The following is a 16,561-nucleotide window of genomic DNA, read 5'->3' as shown; positions in this document are numbered from 1 at the left end:
TTAGCAATTCCACGATTATTTAACAGTGCTCTCTAATCTGTGAAATGTTAATCCACACAAAACACTGCTCATTTCATAAACCGTAGCACAGACTGTGATAGTTCCAACAGCATGAAGCGATCGAGGACCACCTTCTATATCCAGCATTTAAGGATAACTTACACCAGAACAAGAGGATACCCCATACAGCTTCTAAAAGGAAAAACGATTCTGTGAAGCATCTGCAACATATTCAGAAAAGATCATACACTGACCACATCATACTACCATGTTTCAGTAATCTGTGCAAGCAGCTTATGCAATGTCAAGGTTCGAACTAAAATACTAAGCATGGCAGGATATACTGTGTGAACAAAGATAAGGAAGGATTAATCTTGAGGAACCCTAACAATCTCCCTCTAATGAAAGTTTCAGTATGTACCAGAGAACCTGGACTATATCTTCCCAAAATCACTTCCTTTAAGCAGTTTTGCACAGTTCCTAAAAGCCTGAGGCAACTTGCCACTATTAAGCTGCACACAGCTTTCCCTAGAAAGAACCACCATCACTGACCCTTCTTGCACAAGACTGCCATATAAGAACCTCACTCAGGCCATAGTGCTAAAAGGAAAGTGCAAGAAATTCCAGGCTTCTGAACTCTGCAGAACATGAATTCCAATTGCCAGAATAAATTAATAGAAGCTTCTAAGTAGATTATACCTTATGTTAACATCATTAAGTCCCCCTCCCTTATAAGACCTCCAGCTTATCCTGTGAACAATGTGAATGAAGATTTAGGATGACTATGAACCACTAAGTTAAAAGGCCTGCTGCACTTAGACTTAGTTCATTTGCTACCAAAAGGAAAACAAAGTACATACACGATTACAAGAGAGAGACGAGACAAAGTCGATACTTCAGGCAGTTGAATGGTGCCCTGGAGAACTGGATTGCATCTCCTTTTATGCCATAGATTTTATAATAATAAGCAAGAAAACCATTAATTATATCATCCTTGTTTCCTGAATATCCAACTTGAGTTCCAGAGTCTGATTTGCAATAGTTTAAGCAATCATAGCTGCAAATAAAATCAATGGGAATTGCACTTTGGACATATTAAGTGCTATAAAATGCCAAGTACCTCTGCTCCCTGCGGTCCTAGATATCATAAATCAGGAACGCCAGATCAGCGGTTACGTATGGGCTTAATCTGTATCTCAACTCCTTGACTGTGAAACAGGAGTAATAACCATATATCTTATCTGGCATTGCAAGGACAAATTAAACAATGTTTGTGAAGCACCTGGATATGGAAGCACTTTCTATGGTGATGAGCACCGGAGAAAAGCTCTGTAAGAAATGAGTAATTAGGTCTTCTCAGCGAGGGACGAATACCAATCAGCAGTGAAGGCACAAGACTATACATTGAGCAATGAGAAGAATACAAAATATTGAAAAGCTGCTCATTAATTGAATGCTATCCAATCTGTTCAATAAGCAAAGCACAGGTCTCGTTGAAAACGCTGTATGTGATCATGTCATTAAGGCTGACTTAGAAAGCATTACATATGGTGCAGACGAACAAAGACGAACAAAGACCACGCATGCTACCAGTATTCATTATTCTCACATTTAGTTGCAATTTTGTAACCTTGGTTATTGCTTTTTTTTTTTTTTTTTTCTCCCAACACATTTTTTAAAAGACTATTAAAAAAAATGAAGTAGCTCAAAATGCAGAAATCCACCATTAGACTTCAAATAAAAACCCACACAGAGCAGAAGGAAGGGGTGGTAGAGGACAGAGCAACCTCTTGGAACTCTGGCATGCCTAGACCTGACACAGGAGGAGAAAGGGTCTGCCCTTAGCTCCCAGCCTCATTCAATCAGCAACTAAAGAACAGAAGAGACAGGGGAACTCCTATCAAATCCTGTGTATACAAAACACCTTCAGTAATTCAGCTCATGCACCACATTTACTAATACACACGTCACAACTGAAAGAGAATACACAGGAACTACTAGTCCAGAATTTCAAAGTTCTACTTATTTTCATTCTTTGTAACATGGACTTTAGGCTTTAACTACACCTACTCTGCAGACACAAGCATAATAGCAGGTGATGCATACACTAGGTCACACACCAGCTACTTCAAAGGTTGCGCAAAGCTCTGCAACTCTGCAGCAAGTTCAGAGCTTCCTATTACAGAGCAGGCAGCTCTTGGCATTCCTTCTCAAGAAGACTGAATGCAAGCCTGCTTATTTATGCCTGCTCTTCTAGCAGGGAACAAGGTGATGCAAAAGCCTCACCTCGTCATCTCCCCCTGGTTCCCACCTTTCCTAGGTGGAAGCATCTGCCCCACATTCTCTTTCTAGAGTGCTGGGTTTGGCAACTCAGTCATGAAAGACAGGACCAAACAATTGCACAGGTTAAAGCCAGCTAATAATTCTGTCTTACAGAATTCTGTCTCAAACCATAAACAGCCATGGACTTCAAAGCCGACCATGAGCCATTATAGTTTCTAAAAATCTGACAAAACTGCCTCAGACTAAGTCCACACTTCAAACTCAGGAGAAGCACTCCTGATCTTCAACAGACTAAAACTGTGCTGTAAAAAAAAAAAAAAAAAAAAAAAAAGGCTGAAATGCTGGCTTCTTTTAAGGCAGTGGGAGACTTGCCATTACCTTTTCCCACTCTATTTATATCCAAGATGCTAGCAGATGCCTTGTTCCCTCTGTCTATATCAGACAGATCTGTACGTACATTTTATTTCATTTTTGGTCTGGAAATTGTTTCCTCACCCTCTTACTTAGAATGAGATCAGGACATACGAAGAGATACTTTCTCTCACTATATACATATATAAATCTATTTTGTGGTTTTATTTGTTTAGAATTTCTTCTAGCCACAAGACTGCCTAATTCCTTATTTCTAAGATTGTTTTGCTGAAGGTACACTTTGCAGAATTATCCCTCCTTTTGACTCTTATCTACTAAAAGTGATCCTGGTAGACTTTCTTCTTGCTCTAAAAAATCTCTGAATCTCGAGGGTTGCAGAAGAAAAGTAGTACTTGCTACTGAAAGTGCAAATTTTAACATTGCTTTGATGGCCTGACAGGTATCCCTTAAGAAGCACTACTGAAGCTGCAAGGAGCTAACACATCTGATTTATGACATTTTATATGCTTTATGGTGTTTGACACAGAGAATCCTATATGCTTATTTACATCCCATTGCAAATTCCAATTTGACCACTTTGTTATCCATTCACAGTTGTATTGTATTTGAGGTTGCAAGAACCAGCAGTACAATATTGAAGTCAGACCAATCATAGTTCAATGACAGATTTCCCAAGAGTCAGATTCTCACAGGAGGGAATTATGAGCAAATATCATCCAGCACAAGGGCACTTGATGAGGTCCACAGGTACCTGCAGCAGCCAATGTGGATAGCACAGCTAGTTCAGAAGAACTTGTGAGCTTGTTTGTAAACCAAAAATGAGAAATACCATCTCAGGAGACATATGTTCATCTGCTGCTACAACTAGGAACCAACTGTCTCATGCAGGATCTGAGCAACTCATGCCAGTTCTTATAAACTGGAGTCCTGTATGCCAGTTAGAATGTGGGTATCCATTGTCATTACAAGTAGAATATCCTAAAATATATTAATTGGCTCAACCTTTCCTTTACTATTCCCATTTCCTTAAGTTGGATGAACTCTAGCCTTATCGGGACACAACAGAAACTAGAAGAGGCTTGTAGGTCTTCGGCTTATCTTTGGCTTACCCAGACTACCAAAGATCATATTATACTATCAGAGTTACTTCTCTTACATACCATTTTAAATTAAATCCCACCATCTCCAATAAGGACAACATCCCTAAATGTCCCTCTTCTTGATGGTTTGCAGCCTTCACAAAATACCAAACCAGACAATGTCAATTTTACCCATTTGCTGTTATTTCAGTACAGATCTTGGTTCAAAATAAATTCTTCTCCCTCTGACTTGCCTGTTCCTCCACTGTGAAATATTTATAGACAGCAATCATGTCCCAACTCAGACTCTTCTTGGGTAAGCTAAAATAAGCTAGAAGCATTTAGCCACCTGACATAAGATAAATTTTTATTCTCCAGATCATTTCAGAAACTCTCCTGATGTGTTTTAACTGACTCTGAAGCAAACTGTTTAATGTGCTGCTGACCAGAAGGATACACAGTGCTCCATCATTCATACCATGATGACGTGAATACTACAAAACAGAGATTTTGAAAAAATGTGCTACAGAAATGGCTCAGCCATCTTGAGACTACTACCTGAGTGACTATTTCCAAGCAGAACTCTGTCTACCTTCCCCATATGATACACATAGAAATCAACATTTTAAATTTTTAAGAAAAGGAAGCTGAAGTATTCAAGAAGGCAAAAAATGCATTGAAGTATTCAGGCTAATGGCTATGACATTTGATCTTTTGTTAGTCAAAATATTTCTGGTTAACTTAAGTCAACATGCCTTCACAGAACTGTCCCACCTCACTCTTAGGAAAGACTCTGATCTGTGAGAATGTTACCTTCTGATATGTTAAAATAAACAATAAATAATTAATACTGTAACGCAGTTCCTTATTACATGGTAAGAATGCAAAAATCCCCTCTCTCCTATGAAAACACAGAAATTAAGTGTTTGAAAGACTTCCTGATGTTTGTATTTGTCATAGAAGGCCATTACCTAAGATAAATCAGTCTTGCCATGCCAAATGTTTTCTGTATATTGAAGATTCTGCCCATGGAGGCTTGTCATAACCTCCTGAATGTTACCTTATAGATGAAACAGGCTAGAGATCAGTATTCATAAAACAAAGAATACAAGACAAATGAAATAGTGGAGGGGTAGAAAAGTTGCAAGCAGATTTCCTTGCATTGTGCAAGCATTTTTCAATGCTAGACAGCAGCTGATATTTAAAATTTTCATCCTTCTCCTTGTTTCTCCTTCTCTACAGCAAAAAAGAATTTTTGGAAAAGAGTTCAGTGCAGATTTTTTAGCATTCCTTGTTGTAAAATATTTTTTCAAAACATTTAAGAAGCCATTAACCATCTTGCAGTTCTTTGAGGCACTACACCTGTTAACCTCATTGTTTTAAAACCAGGACGCTGTATCACCTAGATGGATCCCAAACCTCTTATCTTCCTGAAATGCTACTGGAATGTGCTTGCTCTCTTGGCATAATGCTCCCCATTCAACATACCTCCTGCACTTATTTTTCAGCTCCAAACTCAATTTTTCAGTCTGTCACACAGCCTGCAAATTCTGAGAACCAAAAGGAAAGCATTTCTTCCCATTCTGCCTCTCCCTGATTTTCAAATATTCGATTATTACACATGCTCCATCCTAAATTAATCTTCCCTTTTTTTTTTTTTTTTTTTTTTTTTTTTCTTTTCTGGTCTCACTTCCCGCTGCTTGCTTTTTGCCCCTTTTTGGGGTCCCAATGCTAAAATTTCTACTTCTTTCCTTCCAACAACATTCTTAACTCTAAGTTTTTAGTTACTAAAGCCAACCAAAGGAGCAGAAAATCAGATTCCACTTCACTGAGCAATACTGCCTGCCAGAGTGAAAAACAGGAAGAGTCCTTCAGAAACCTACGAAAGGATGGAAGGCTAGTGGCAGCTTCAAACCTACAACAATTACTGAAATTTTGTTTTACACCTATTAAGCATAGTATATCAAGTAGAGAAGTAGCTGCTACATGAATCTGACCAGCTCCACTTGCCCTCAGCAGATCACCCATCTGCTTGCTCTTCACCTAATAGTTCTGTTTGATAGGTTGTAAAATAGATTCTTGCAACAGGTCAGGAACAGAGTCAACTTCAAATCCCACTTAGAAATTACTATGAAAACATATGGACATCTATACTGAGTGATGTTGTATTTAGAAAGGTCATTGACCTTATGAAAGTGGATAAAAAGGAAAATTGCAGGCTGTGATGGAAAAACACTGACTTCATTACAGTGAATGAACAGAAGAGTGGAGAGTAAAGAACAGTATGTATAATTAATTCTAGTGACACAAACCTACAAAATTCATGAGAGCGCTGTAAAATACTGTAAAAAGATATTTTCCCCAATGCATCAAATTCAGCCTCTACAGAATAAAAATATTCTTCTTCTTATGATCAATAGGAAACCCTTTCCTATTCACCAGAAATATTACATACATCTTCAAGTTCTGCTAATTGAGCAAGTTATTGGAGATCTATGCATTCTCATAGCTTGACATTTTCTCCACCTTGATTCAAATCAGAAATTTTAGAAGATGCACAGAGTGTGTTCCAGGGTCTTCTACTTGGAAACATAGAGGTTTGGGAAGTTCTTTCATGCACAGTGAATGGAAGAAACAAAGGAAGACTACCTGTTTTTGTTAAAAACACATTAAGCATAACCTATCTTTCTTTCTTGTGTGGCCCTCTGGAAACAGAAACTACAGAGTATTCCCCAAACAAACAAACATACTATATATATATATATAAATACTTGGGATATTACACATCTGGCCCACTGCTAAATGGCCGCACAGTCCCTTTGCTTGCCAAAGAACAAAAATGATCTACCACTGAATCTTTAGGCTAGTAACAGCTAAGATGAGTCTGTATAAGCTGTTGGATCACCATGATTGTGGAAGAAAAGACCAGACTCAGTGAATGGTACAGCACTACGAGCTACCTCAGGGGACCACCGGGCTGCACCCTGGATCCTGTGGCCCCTGTTGTTTTGTTCTTGGATTTCCAAAGCAGCTTGGCAGGAAGGGAGATGAATGCCACTTCCTTTTCTGTAACTCTAGCTTTGAGGCTATGTCAGTTTCCACAGCTGTGCAGAGTTTTTACAGATTGCTGCATACAAAATTTCATCCCTCCCCCTGTGGAAGCAAAGTCTTGCCTAACCTGCTGTTCAAACACAGGTTGAAGGGAGGGTCTCCGGAGTTGCTACACTGCTTGCTGAGATGCACAGTGCTCACTGTAGTCAGCTGGCATTCAAGTAAGATAGTACCAGATTAGACTTGAAAAAAAATGCCTTCAGCCAATTTTCTCTCTCCTTTAAATAGACAAATGATAAGTGATCAAGTGAAATGCAAATGGAATCCTAGAAAATTCTGTTGCTGTGATTATGTTTCTCCCTCACAGGTGGGAAGAGATCTACTTTTCTGACCTAGAATAGCTAGGTTCAAGGCAAACCCGCTGGACAAGAAAATTTGAAGATGACTGAGGATTGTATCACTGTATTTAAAAATAAGACAAGCTTCCCCAGTTGATATAATAATTAATATGATTTAATTTGTTAATTTTTCCACTTTATTTTAAATAGCCAAAAGTCTCACAGCAAATATGCAAAGAAACTGGAAGAGAGCAGTCCTTCTTTGTTGTAGCCTTCATCACTATTAGGAGTTGAAAAACGCCTTCCTTTTTTTTTTATACCCAAGCCAAAAGAAGAATGTAAGATTAACCTTAGCAACTTAGGAAGCAATATAATTTTGATTTAGGACAGATTACCTCATACTTGTCTGGAACTTGAACAAATGAAGACTGAAAACTGCGTGAGCAGCTATGATTTCTGACATCAAGCCTTTTACACTCCTTAGAGAAAGCTGGTTCAGGAAAAAATTAGAAGAGAAGACCAGCTTTAGGTTCCCTCACAGTAGAGTGTATATTCAGCAAATAACTCCAATAATGAATATAAATTCAAGCTTAACTAACTATGATAGCCCATAATTTAATGTAGAAAATCACACAATATAGTTACCCCATATATAAAAATGTACTGTAAGTACAAAAGTCTCAACTTTCACAGCAACAAAATTTGTATTTTTATTATAATTAAGGGGTTTTACTATTTGTAAAGCAGATCAAATTTATGTTAATGACACAGTCACATTTCTTCACACCAGACTCCTGTTCATCAAGTCAGTCAGCAAAAAAATCCATGCTTAAGTGATACCAAAAGTTTGTTCTTCCATAATTTACATCCCCCTAATGAATTCCATCTGAAATTACTTTGGAATCTTAACCAACAGTCCTTTTTTTCTTTTTTTTTTTTTTTGTCTACAGATTTTCTTCTCTTATATTGATTGAGCATTTTCTCCACATCTTTCCAAATAAGATCCTCTGGGAATATGACTACCAGACTTACAACTGGAAATGTGAACTCTGGTCTTTTTGTTGCTGTGGACTTCTTTGTTTTATATTTCAAGGCAGTTGTTTTTGTTTTGTTTTTCCTTTTTTTCTGTCACAACCCCTCTCTTTCATAGTATTTCCACAGAGCACAAAGCAATTGGTACTCAAAAGCTGTTCAAGGCAAGCTCAAAACACTCTAGCAATTCCAGCTGAAACCAGAAGAACTGGATGGTTTTCCACAACCGCTTTCTCCAAAGCCTCCTTCTCTCTGTTTCCATACTTTTTTTTTGGACACTTTTTGTCTCCCAACTTACTCTTCCACTTCAACTCCAGTTGGTCACCACCATGATTTCCAACCCATTATATCATTTGAATGCAACTTTTAGATCAAATCTAGATAATTAGAAAAAAAAAAAAAAAGTGCCTTTTTGTACACACATTTGAATGTAAAATCTGTAGAAAAGTACTCAAAAGTTTTAATATGATTTTAGGGAAATGACGAATGAAACTTGAGGGATCTCTTCCGTTAAATCTCTTAGAGAAGGAACAATTCATTTTTACTCAAGTAAATTAGCCACTGTATTCGTAAATCCGACCCCAAAATTGTTTCTATGTTCAGAATGGGAGCATTACTGTTTTCTTTGTAATTAAGCCAAGGATACAGACACTTCAGTAAAGAATATACATGCAGCCCAGAGCTGAGATAGGTATGCCCAAGATGTACTCTTCAGGTAGCGTTCCCACCTTGAATTATACTGTGCACTGAATTAATACTGTTTTAAACATCTGATGCAACACAGGAATTATCATAAATACTTCAATTGCACTAAGAACCCTCAAGACGAGTGATTTCATCGGTTGTGCACTCAACCAAAGAATTTAGGATGACTACCAACCATTTGCTTTGCTATGAACCTACCCACACAAATTTGTATTCACACTGATAGTTTCAGGATGTTTACAGCCAAAATACATACTGTGTTTTTTGCTGTGACCTACTCTGGCTATTACTGTACTATGTACTTTTATATAAACAAATAAAGTACAAGCCAAACTTTCACTGTTTGCATAACATTACTAGTAGCAGTAAGAGCTCACAATCATGTGCATATCAAGCAGGAGCCTAGACAATGTTCCGACACCACATGTAAGAACCCGTATGTTAATGTAATCACTTTAAAAATAGATCTCATGCTTATTCAAAAACCACCATCTTTACTGTTCAGAACAACCCTATTGTCTTTGGTTTTTAAGCTCTTTTTGCTAACTGGCAAACTTTCAGTTATTACTGGTAACGACATTTTTAAAATATGTTTTACGCCTGTTTCCAGATCAATTATTTCCTAATAATCTCGGCTTTTTCGTCTTGAAGATGAAAAGCGCACTGCTTTGTTGACTCCTAAAGAAAATCCTCCATAATTTTTCATAAATTTCTGTGAAACAGGATCTAATCATGACAGAAAAGACATCAAAAGTGAAGGTATGGTAAATGCAGATACACAGTATCTATAAATTACAATGACTTAAGACTGGGAAAGAAGTTTCCTCGGAAGGCAGGAAAGGAGAAGGAAGATAATAAAAGGTGCTACCGGTTCACACAGTAGATGTGTGCACATGCTAAAAAAAGCCACCACCACCTCAACAATAACAACAACAAAAAGCCCTCACTGTTTAGATTTCACCAACAAGGACAGCTCAGACAGCTCATGGATGTACAAACATCTATGCATGATGTCATGTGTAAGTACAGGGGGGGGTGTGCTTAAGTGCTACATAAAGGAACTGAAACCTCAAAGTCAGGGAATGAAGACAACTACTGCACAACAATAAGAGAAAATTTTTGCAGAAGTGAGGATATCTTTTCCAGGTTGTTATAGCTTTGGGAAGCTTAATTCAATTAAACTGGCAGTTTTTGATGATAGATAGATAAATAGATTGATAGAGAGATATTACATGAGATATTGACTTCAATGACGCACAAGCTCTCAAGGTCAACTTGAGAAGCTGTATCTTTATAGCTACCAGTAGCAGACAGAGTGGCCACAGGAGATATTAATCACATAACACACTGCCTCACTCTGCTCAGGGTACAAACTGGATGCCCAATTAAGGGATTATTTTCTTTCAAGTTTTTCTTCACCAAAATAAATGCAGCTTGTTTCATTAGGGGTTTTAAGAACACCTTACTGGTAATGATTTCCTTTGCATGCCATGAATCAGGTAGTAAAAACTTAATTCACATTGCTTGAGGCAGTTGCTTACTAAGCCTTTAAAGATCAAACATACCCTAACTGTACAAGACACTGAGACGCGGCACCTACCAAAGATCCTGCAGCAATCTGAATGGTACTAACTTCTTTCTAACAAGATATACAGGAAAGATGAGCTATACCATAAACAGTATAAAATAAGGAAATGTTGGCTAAACACTCCTACGATGGCAAAACTATCAGAACACAGACCTCATGAAAATGCTAGTCCTTAATGAATAAAAAGAGCATTGCAATACCAAAGAAATGCACAGTGATCAATTTATGCACCCTCATCAATCTTTCACAGAACTGTAAAGCCTTTTTCTTTTGCTAAAACACAGATGGCGCACTACTGTGCCCAAAGACCTGCAGGTAGCCGCAAGCAGACAACTGACCTAAGTGAGTTGTACTGTCATATAAGATGTCAAAATGATGAGACAACCTTACTCAACCTCCAGTACAGGAGAAGCAGAGCTATGCTTACACCAACTGTATTCACATCCAATTGAAATTACTAACAGCAAATTGGAGGGCTGGAGGAGCTCAAGTCTAATTCAGTAGCAGCATAAGGTACAGCAATGCATTCTTTAAAAAAAAAAAAAAAAAAAAAAAAAAAAAGTTCAGAAAAGAATTACAACCTGGCATATTCTACTTGAATTTTACAATGCGTAATTGGAAGCCATTCAACAAAGGTGTTCTCACTTTTTTTCCAGATTAACACAGAACTTTACCAACAGAAGAAAACAGATGAAAAACATGTGTGCATGTACCTATTACTGCATTTAAAAAAAATGCACAAATTCCACCTTGTCTTTTTTGCTGATTTTTTTTTGTTTTGTTTTGTATTGTATTCTTACCTTCTACTGCTCTCTTGAAGAAAACTTTACAGCTGCCGCATGTAACTACCCCGTAATGACATCCAGATGCCTCATCTCCACATACCAAACACACTTTGGAAGGCCTCGAAGAACCAGATGATACACTTCTCAATGAAGAGCTAGAGAAGAACAAAGCAAAAGGAAAGTTATGAATATTTCAAATCACACTGGCCACAATACAAAGTTCAATTAAGAATTTATAACAGGTATATTGCTCAAGGCACCTAACAATTAGGAAACCACAACTCTTTCTGGCAGTGCCTTCTTCAACACATGCGTTGCTTTAATTACTAGAAGAAATATTTTATTGTCTTCTTTAAAACACTCATAATATATCAATGTTAATGCGAGAAATTACCACAGGGGCAGTGGAATTTATTAGTAGCAGATGACTAAAATTGAAAATAAACAAACAAACCACTCTGGCAGTGTCCAGAAAACTATAAATTTTCTGGGTTTTTCTGACTTTTTTTTTAATTTTTTATTTTCGTCTCAAGCCCTTACAGGCAAAGTACATCTGTAATAAAGCTGCTAAGACCATTTCACGAAACCGTACAGCACAGTGGTAACTTCTCTTCCCTTATTCATGGGCCTGCCTATCACTACAATGGCCCTTGAGTTTATAAGTTATATTTCTGTAATTGAACAGCTTGCTTCCAAGAATAGTGAATTGGAAGCCTTTTTGCATACAGCAAGTGTAGAATATTCTTCTTTATTACACTAAGTGCCAGGAGAACAGCCCTAATATTTCAGAAAACGTTCCATTCTGAAGTTCTGCAGACTGATGCATCTTGCAAACTCAACCTCAACTTAAAACATGGGGTATTTTATGTTGCTGTTTTGTAGTTGTTCTTGTTTTGGGTTGTTTTTCTTTGAACTGTGACTTTCAGGAGATCTCTTTAATTAGTATTTTCTATTGACAGCTTTAAAAGACAGTGCTCTTCAAAAACCAACCCCATTTCATAACGCAGCGAGTCTCCTCCCTCCCTTCTTCCCTGGGGAAGGAACTGGAAATGCCTCCCTTTAATTGGCACATTCAGTGAAATGCGTCAGATACCAAAGGAGAAGAGAGCTTTGGATCCCACCCACACCTGCAAAGGACTGGGGAGGATCTTCCCCTTGATACTGTCTCCCTTCTCCAGGTAAACATGACCTCTTGCATATCTTCACACCTTATCTCTCTGAATCCTGTCAAGCAACTACAAAAACAACTCTGGAAAATTTTACACTGGTGGTGAAACAATCTGATAGTTCAAACTGCAAATCAGAAGCTATTTGTCAGCCAGGTATTGGGCAACAAAGTTCACAGGTAGGCTTAATTCAAATGCAAGATAAGCAGCTGATTAAGAAATTCCAGGGATGCACTCTTTGCCTTTTTCATTCTGTATCTTCCTTTAAAGAGATACACACAGGCCAAATGATTTATCCAGGGGCACGGCAGGAATGTCACTCCAGATCAAGGACCACGAGTCCCCTCGCCTGCAGGTTCGCTGCAACATTCAAACTAAACATCTTTTTAAAAGGCAACATTCAGAAGTTAACCAAAAATGTTCCTGATAATATTCCTGTTCTTGTCTACTTGCTAGTCTGTTCGATTTAATAGTTTTATTCCCTGTGCTATTTATACTTTCATTACATAACATAACACCACTTGATAATTGCTGGGTGATGGCATTAGCTCATCTGCCAGTGAGACAAAGGAAAGCCTCTCCAGACCTACAGTAAGAAAGTTTGATTTGCTCAAGTCACTGGCACAGTTATGCACACTGGGTGAGCAGAGCTGTAAGGCAGCTACTTTGGGATTTACCAAGACTATGCTGCTGTTCAGCACTGCATTTCAGCTCTGCATTTCGATATGTTCAGGAAATGAATGCAAGTAGGGTAAAAACCCCTTTTTTCCCTGCAGCACATTACATACCGTGTGAAAAAAAATTAAAAAATAAAATCAAGCTTCTCATTAAACAAATTTCTTCAGAAGGTGTCTGCTTTCTAGAGAAAATGTCAGCAACCTGAAAAACTACCGAGTTGAAAATTCATGTTTTGCTTTCTCACTGCAAACTGCAGTATTTTGTCTGAAAAAGGAAACATTTCAGTTCTGACACACCACCAAAAATGTCTCAGGGCATTTGTAATTTCGGTGCCGCATGTCCCCATTTCTTCATAAGACACAGAAATTCTCCTACTGTACAACTACTGCAGCCTTTCTGCCCCAAGAAAGGTCAGTACACTTTTTTAATATCTAAAAAGGTAATTCTGGTAGAGAACTCTTACTGTGCTGAAATAGAGGATCTCACAGCAGTGTGTACATACAGACACGGCTGTGTATATACAGAGATATGCTCTTTTTAGTTGAAAATAAATTGTCATGCAGCATTTGCAGAAGGTAGGAGAGCCTTTTTTAGGTATTAACTACCCCTTAAAATTCCACTTACATGAATTAGTGGGTTAAAAAAAAGCCAGTAACGACATATAGAGACACTGTTTGATCCATAACTATTATTAAATGCCCACCTAAACCATTATCTTTAGCATATTTTATACAGTGCTTATCGAGATAAAGGGCTTGAACAAAGCTAAATGGCAAAAGTAGAGCTTGAATGCAAAGCATGCATTTAGCTTTTCAGCCACAGCAGCACAGGTGGAAGCGTAACATTCCGGAATAAAATTTAATTAATTCCCATATATCCTTTTAATCAGATTAAAAGTGGAACAGGTTAAAACACAAATGAGATATTTTCATTTTTAATAGCAGTATCCAACAGGGTACAATTCTCAAATACTCTACTCCAAAGAAACACTGATATTAGCTGTTGGTACTTAAATCTCCTCCAATATGTGTCAGTTTAAGCTGTGATTGCCTTTTAATGTTTTGCTTGTTTGGTTTTAAGATTACCTATGTTCTCTTTCACCTACACTACACCTAAGTACTTTCTAATTTAAAACGCTGTTACATTACTTCATACAGGAGTTACAGTGGTTCTCGTCCACACCTGCAAATAATAAAATGCCAAGTTCCAAAAATATGCTCAAATCACATTGCTAAGCTTCAAATTAAGCCATTCCCTCCATTGAAGCTATTCTGCTCTCAACAAGGGATGAATGGATGGTTACATCTTTTCTTCATAAATCTTATTTACTTTCACACCATTATTCCTTTCTTAGAGACTTGACCGTGGTAAGATTTGCATCAAGGCCAGTCTGATGAACAAACTTCTTCTCTGTTCTCAATTCAAGGCCAGATATCCAGCTTGTATGACACAAACACACTTGATCTCTTCACTACTTGCAGTAAACCAACTACTTACTTCATTAGTATAACCACATAACCTATACGTACAGGAGGAAACACCACAGTAAAAATACCCCCCCTCTTCGAAAATGCTTCTTTCATGTGTGCTGTTCTCAGATGAACATTTCCCTATTCATTATTTTTGCCACTGAAACATCCCATAAATTTTTATGAAATAATCCTAACCTGAATTGGTATTTGGGAAAAATACTGTTACTGGGAATAACAATAAAATCTACATGTTGATTATAACAAATACACAAATTAATTCAGTTCTAATTTTTTTTAGTGTGCTCAGTCTGATTCGCAGCACCATATGAAAAGCTTAGTTACAACAATACGATCACTCCGGTAGTATATCATTCTGTTGTTTAAACATTACAATAGTTGGTCCCAATAAGAAAAGATGCTAAAAATTCAGTGGACCTCATTAAACCTCACTCCCTAGACAGCCAATCGCCCAGTGCCAAACATCTATTTCAAAGACACCCTAAGCCTAACAATATCCGTAGGCAACAGCAGCAGGACAGAGTCTTAAAATGCTTAGCACAAGTGAAAACACTGCTTTTACACATTTGCACAAGTCCAAACTAGAGCAACAAGTACTGCTCTGTTATACACAGACAGTGTATTACAGTGGTTACTGCTGATCTGGAATTTTTTTGTGGACAGCAATTTGCTTTTAATACAACCTTCTAACTGAAAGTACAAGAAAGACAGCATGAGATGCCACAGAGATTGGCTACTCATAGTTGCTTTTATAAGCCAGTGGTTTCCAGTCTTACTAAGGGTTATCATTTTCATGCCTCTGTCACATTTCCAACGTAAAGAAAAATAAATAAACAGGAAAACATCCATACTACAGGATGCAAAGAGAAATTATCTAACACAGCATACATATTTTATCACAGCAACATCACAGCCAGGGACAGCATGGAGCAATTTAACAATGTCAAATGTATCTTCTAAATGATTCGTAACATGGTCGCTTAGATGGCTCCACTCACATTTGTCACATTGTAGGGTGCGTGACAAGGAATAAGCCTGATTTATTAACCTCAATAGTGCAAATGTTGGCAGTTAAATACTGACCTTGACCAGCCGTTGCCATCAAATTCATTTGTGCTTCCACAAGTTGGTTTTAGTAATAGTTATACGGAGAATTAATTAGAAATAACAGATTTTGTAAAGAAGAGTCAATAAACCCACAGATAATCCAGCATTTTAAAAGCTGATTACACAGGTTATTATGCTTCTCAAACCAGATGTCATACAGGAGCACCTTTCTGATGATAAAACAACACACTTCAAGGAAGCACAAGGCACAGTAGGAATCCTAAAGTCATTCGTTCTAAATACTTTCATTAATATAAGAGCTGGATGAGTCCTGTTTAAATTCCACATAATTGACTTTTTCATGCAGAAGTTTCCCCATAGTCAAATGATCAGAAGGAATCCGGTTTCCTCAATAAATATGTTATGAAAAAACAAAGTCAAAAAGTTGAGATTAGCAACAGGGTTTATTTGGTTTGGTAAAAATGTGGGAGGAAGAATAACCAGGAGCTGCCACAAGATGCACAAACTGTCATGACCTCCAGCAGTAGCAGGCACCATTTCCCTGATCTCGCTCCACACCACTAGTTTTATTGTCAGTGCTGAGGTCTTACTCATGTAAGTTCTGCCTTGTGCAGCCTGACTTTCTTAAAAAGTTTCACTGCAGGAATGTACTCTGGTTCTCTGCTCCAACTACACGCATAAAGCAGATTAGCAGACTGGAAAATGGTATTTCTTAAATGTCAGTCTACATAAACCAATCTTCTTGTCAGCAGACCAAGAAGGCATAGAGATATGAAAAGGTAGAGAGATGAAGTGATTGGATTTCAGGAGGGGAAGGCAGTCACATGAGACTCCTGAATGCAGAGTTAAAGAAGCAATGCTGAAACAAAAAAAAAGCCTCAGAAACAAAACTCAGAGCAACATTTACCCTCTAACGCGTGGCACAG

The 16,561-nt window shown here is 37.7% G+C and overlaps 1 protein-coding gene across 4 annotated transcripts in view; it reads right to left on the bottom strand.

The window, feature by feature from the left end:
• Positions 1-16,561, bottom strand: part of NR3C2 (nuclear receptor subfamily 3 group C member 2) — a 200,056-nt gene that overhangs the window by 77,166 nt on the left and 106,329 nt on the right. For all 4 annotated transcript variants that reach the window (XM_052690209.1, XM_052690210.1, XM_052690208.1 and 1 more), the window contains one exon: positions 11,249-11,388. In XM_052690209.1, coding sequence (XP_052546169.1) covers positions 11,249-11,388 — 140 coding nt within the window. The remainder of the gene's footprint in view (positions 1-11,248; positions 11,389-16,561) is intronic.

The sequence above is a fragment of the Tympanuchus pallidicinctus genome, unplaced genomic scaffold, assembly GCF_026119805.1.
Source record: "Tympanuchus pallidicinctus isolate F22 unplaced genomic scaffold, pur_lepc_1.0 scaffold26, whole genome shotgun sequence".
NCBI lineage: Eukaryota > Metazoa > Chordata > Aves > Galliformes > Phasianidae > Tympanuchus > Tympanuchus pallidicinctus.
The sequence above is the reverse complement of the archived record's forward strand: the minus strand, read 5'-3'. Positions and strand labels throughout refer to the sequence as shown.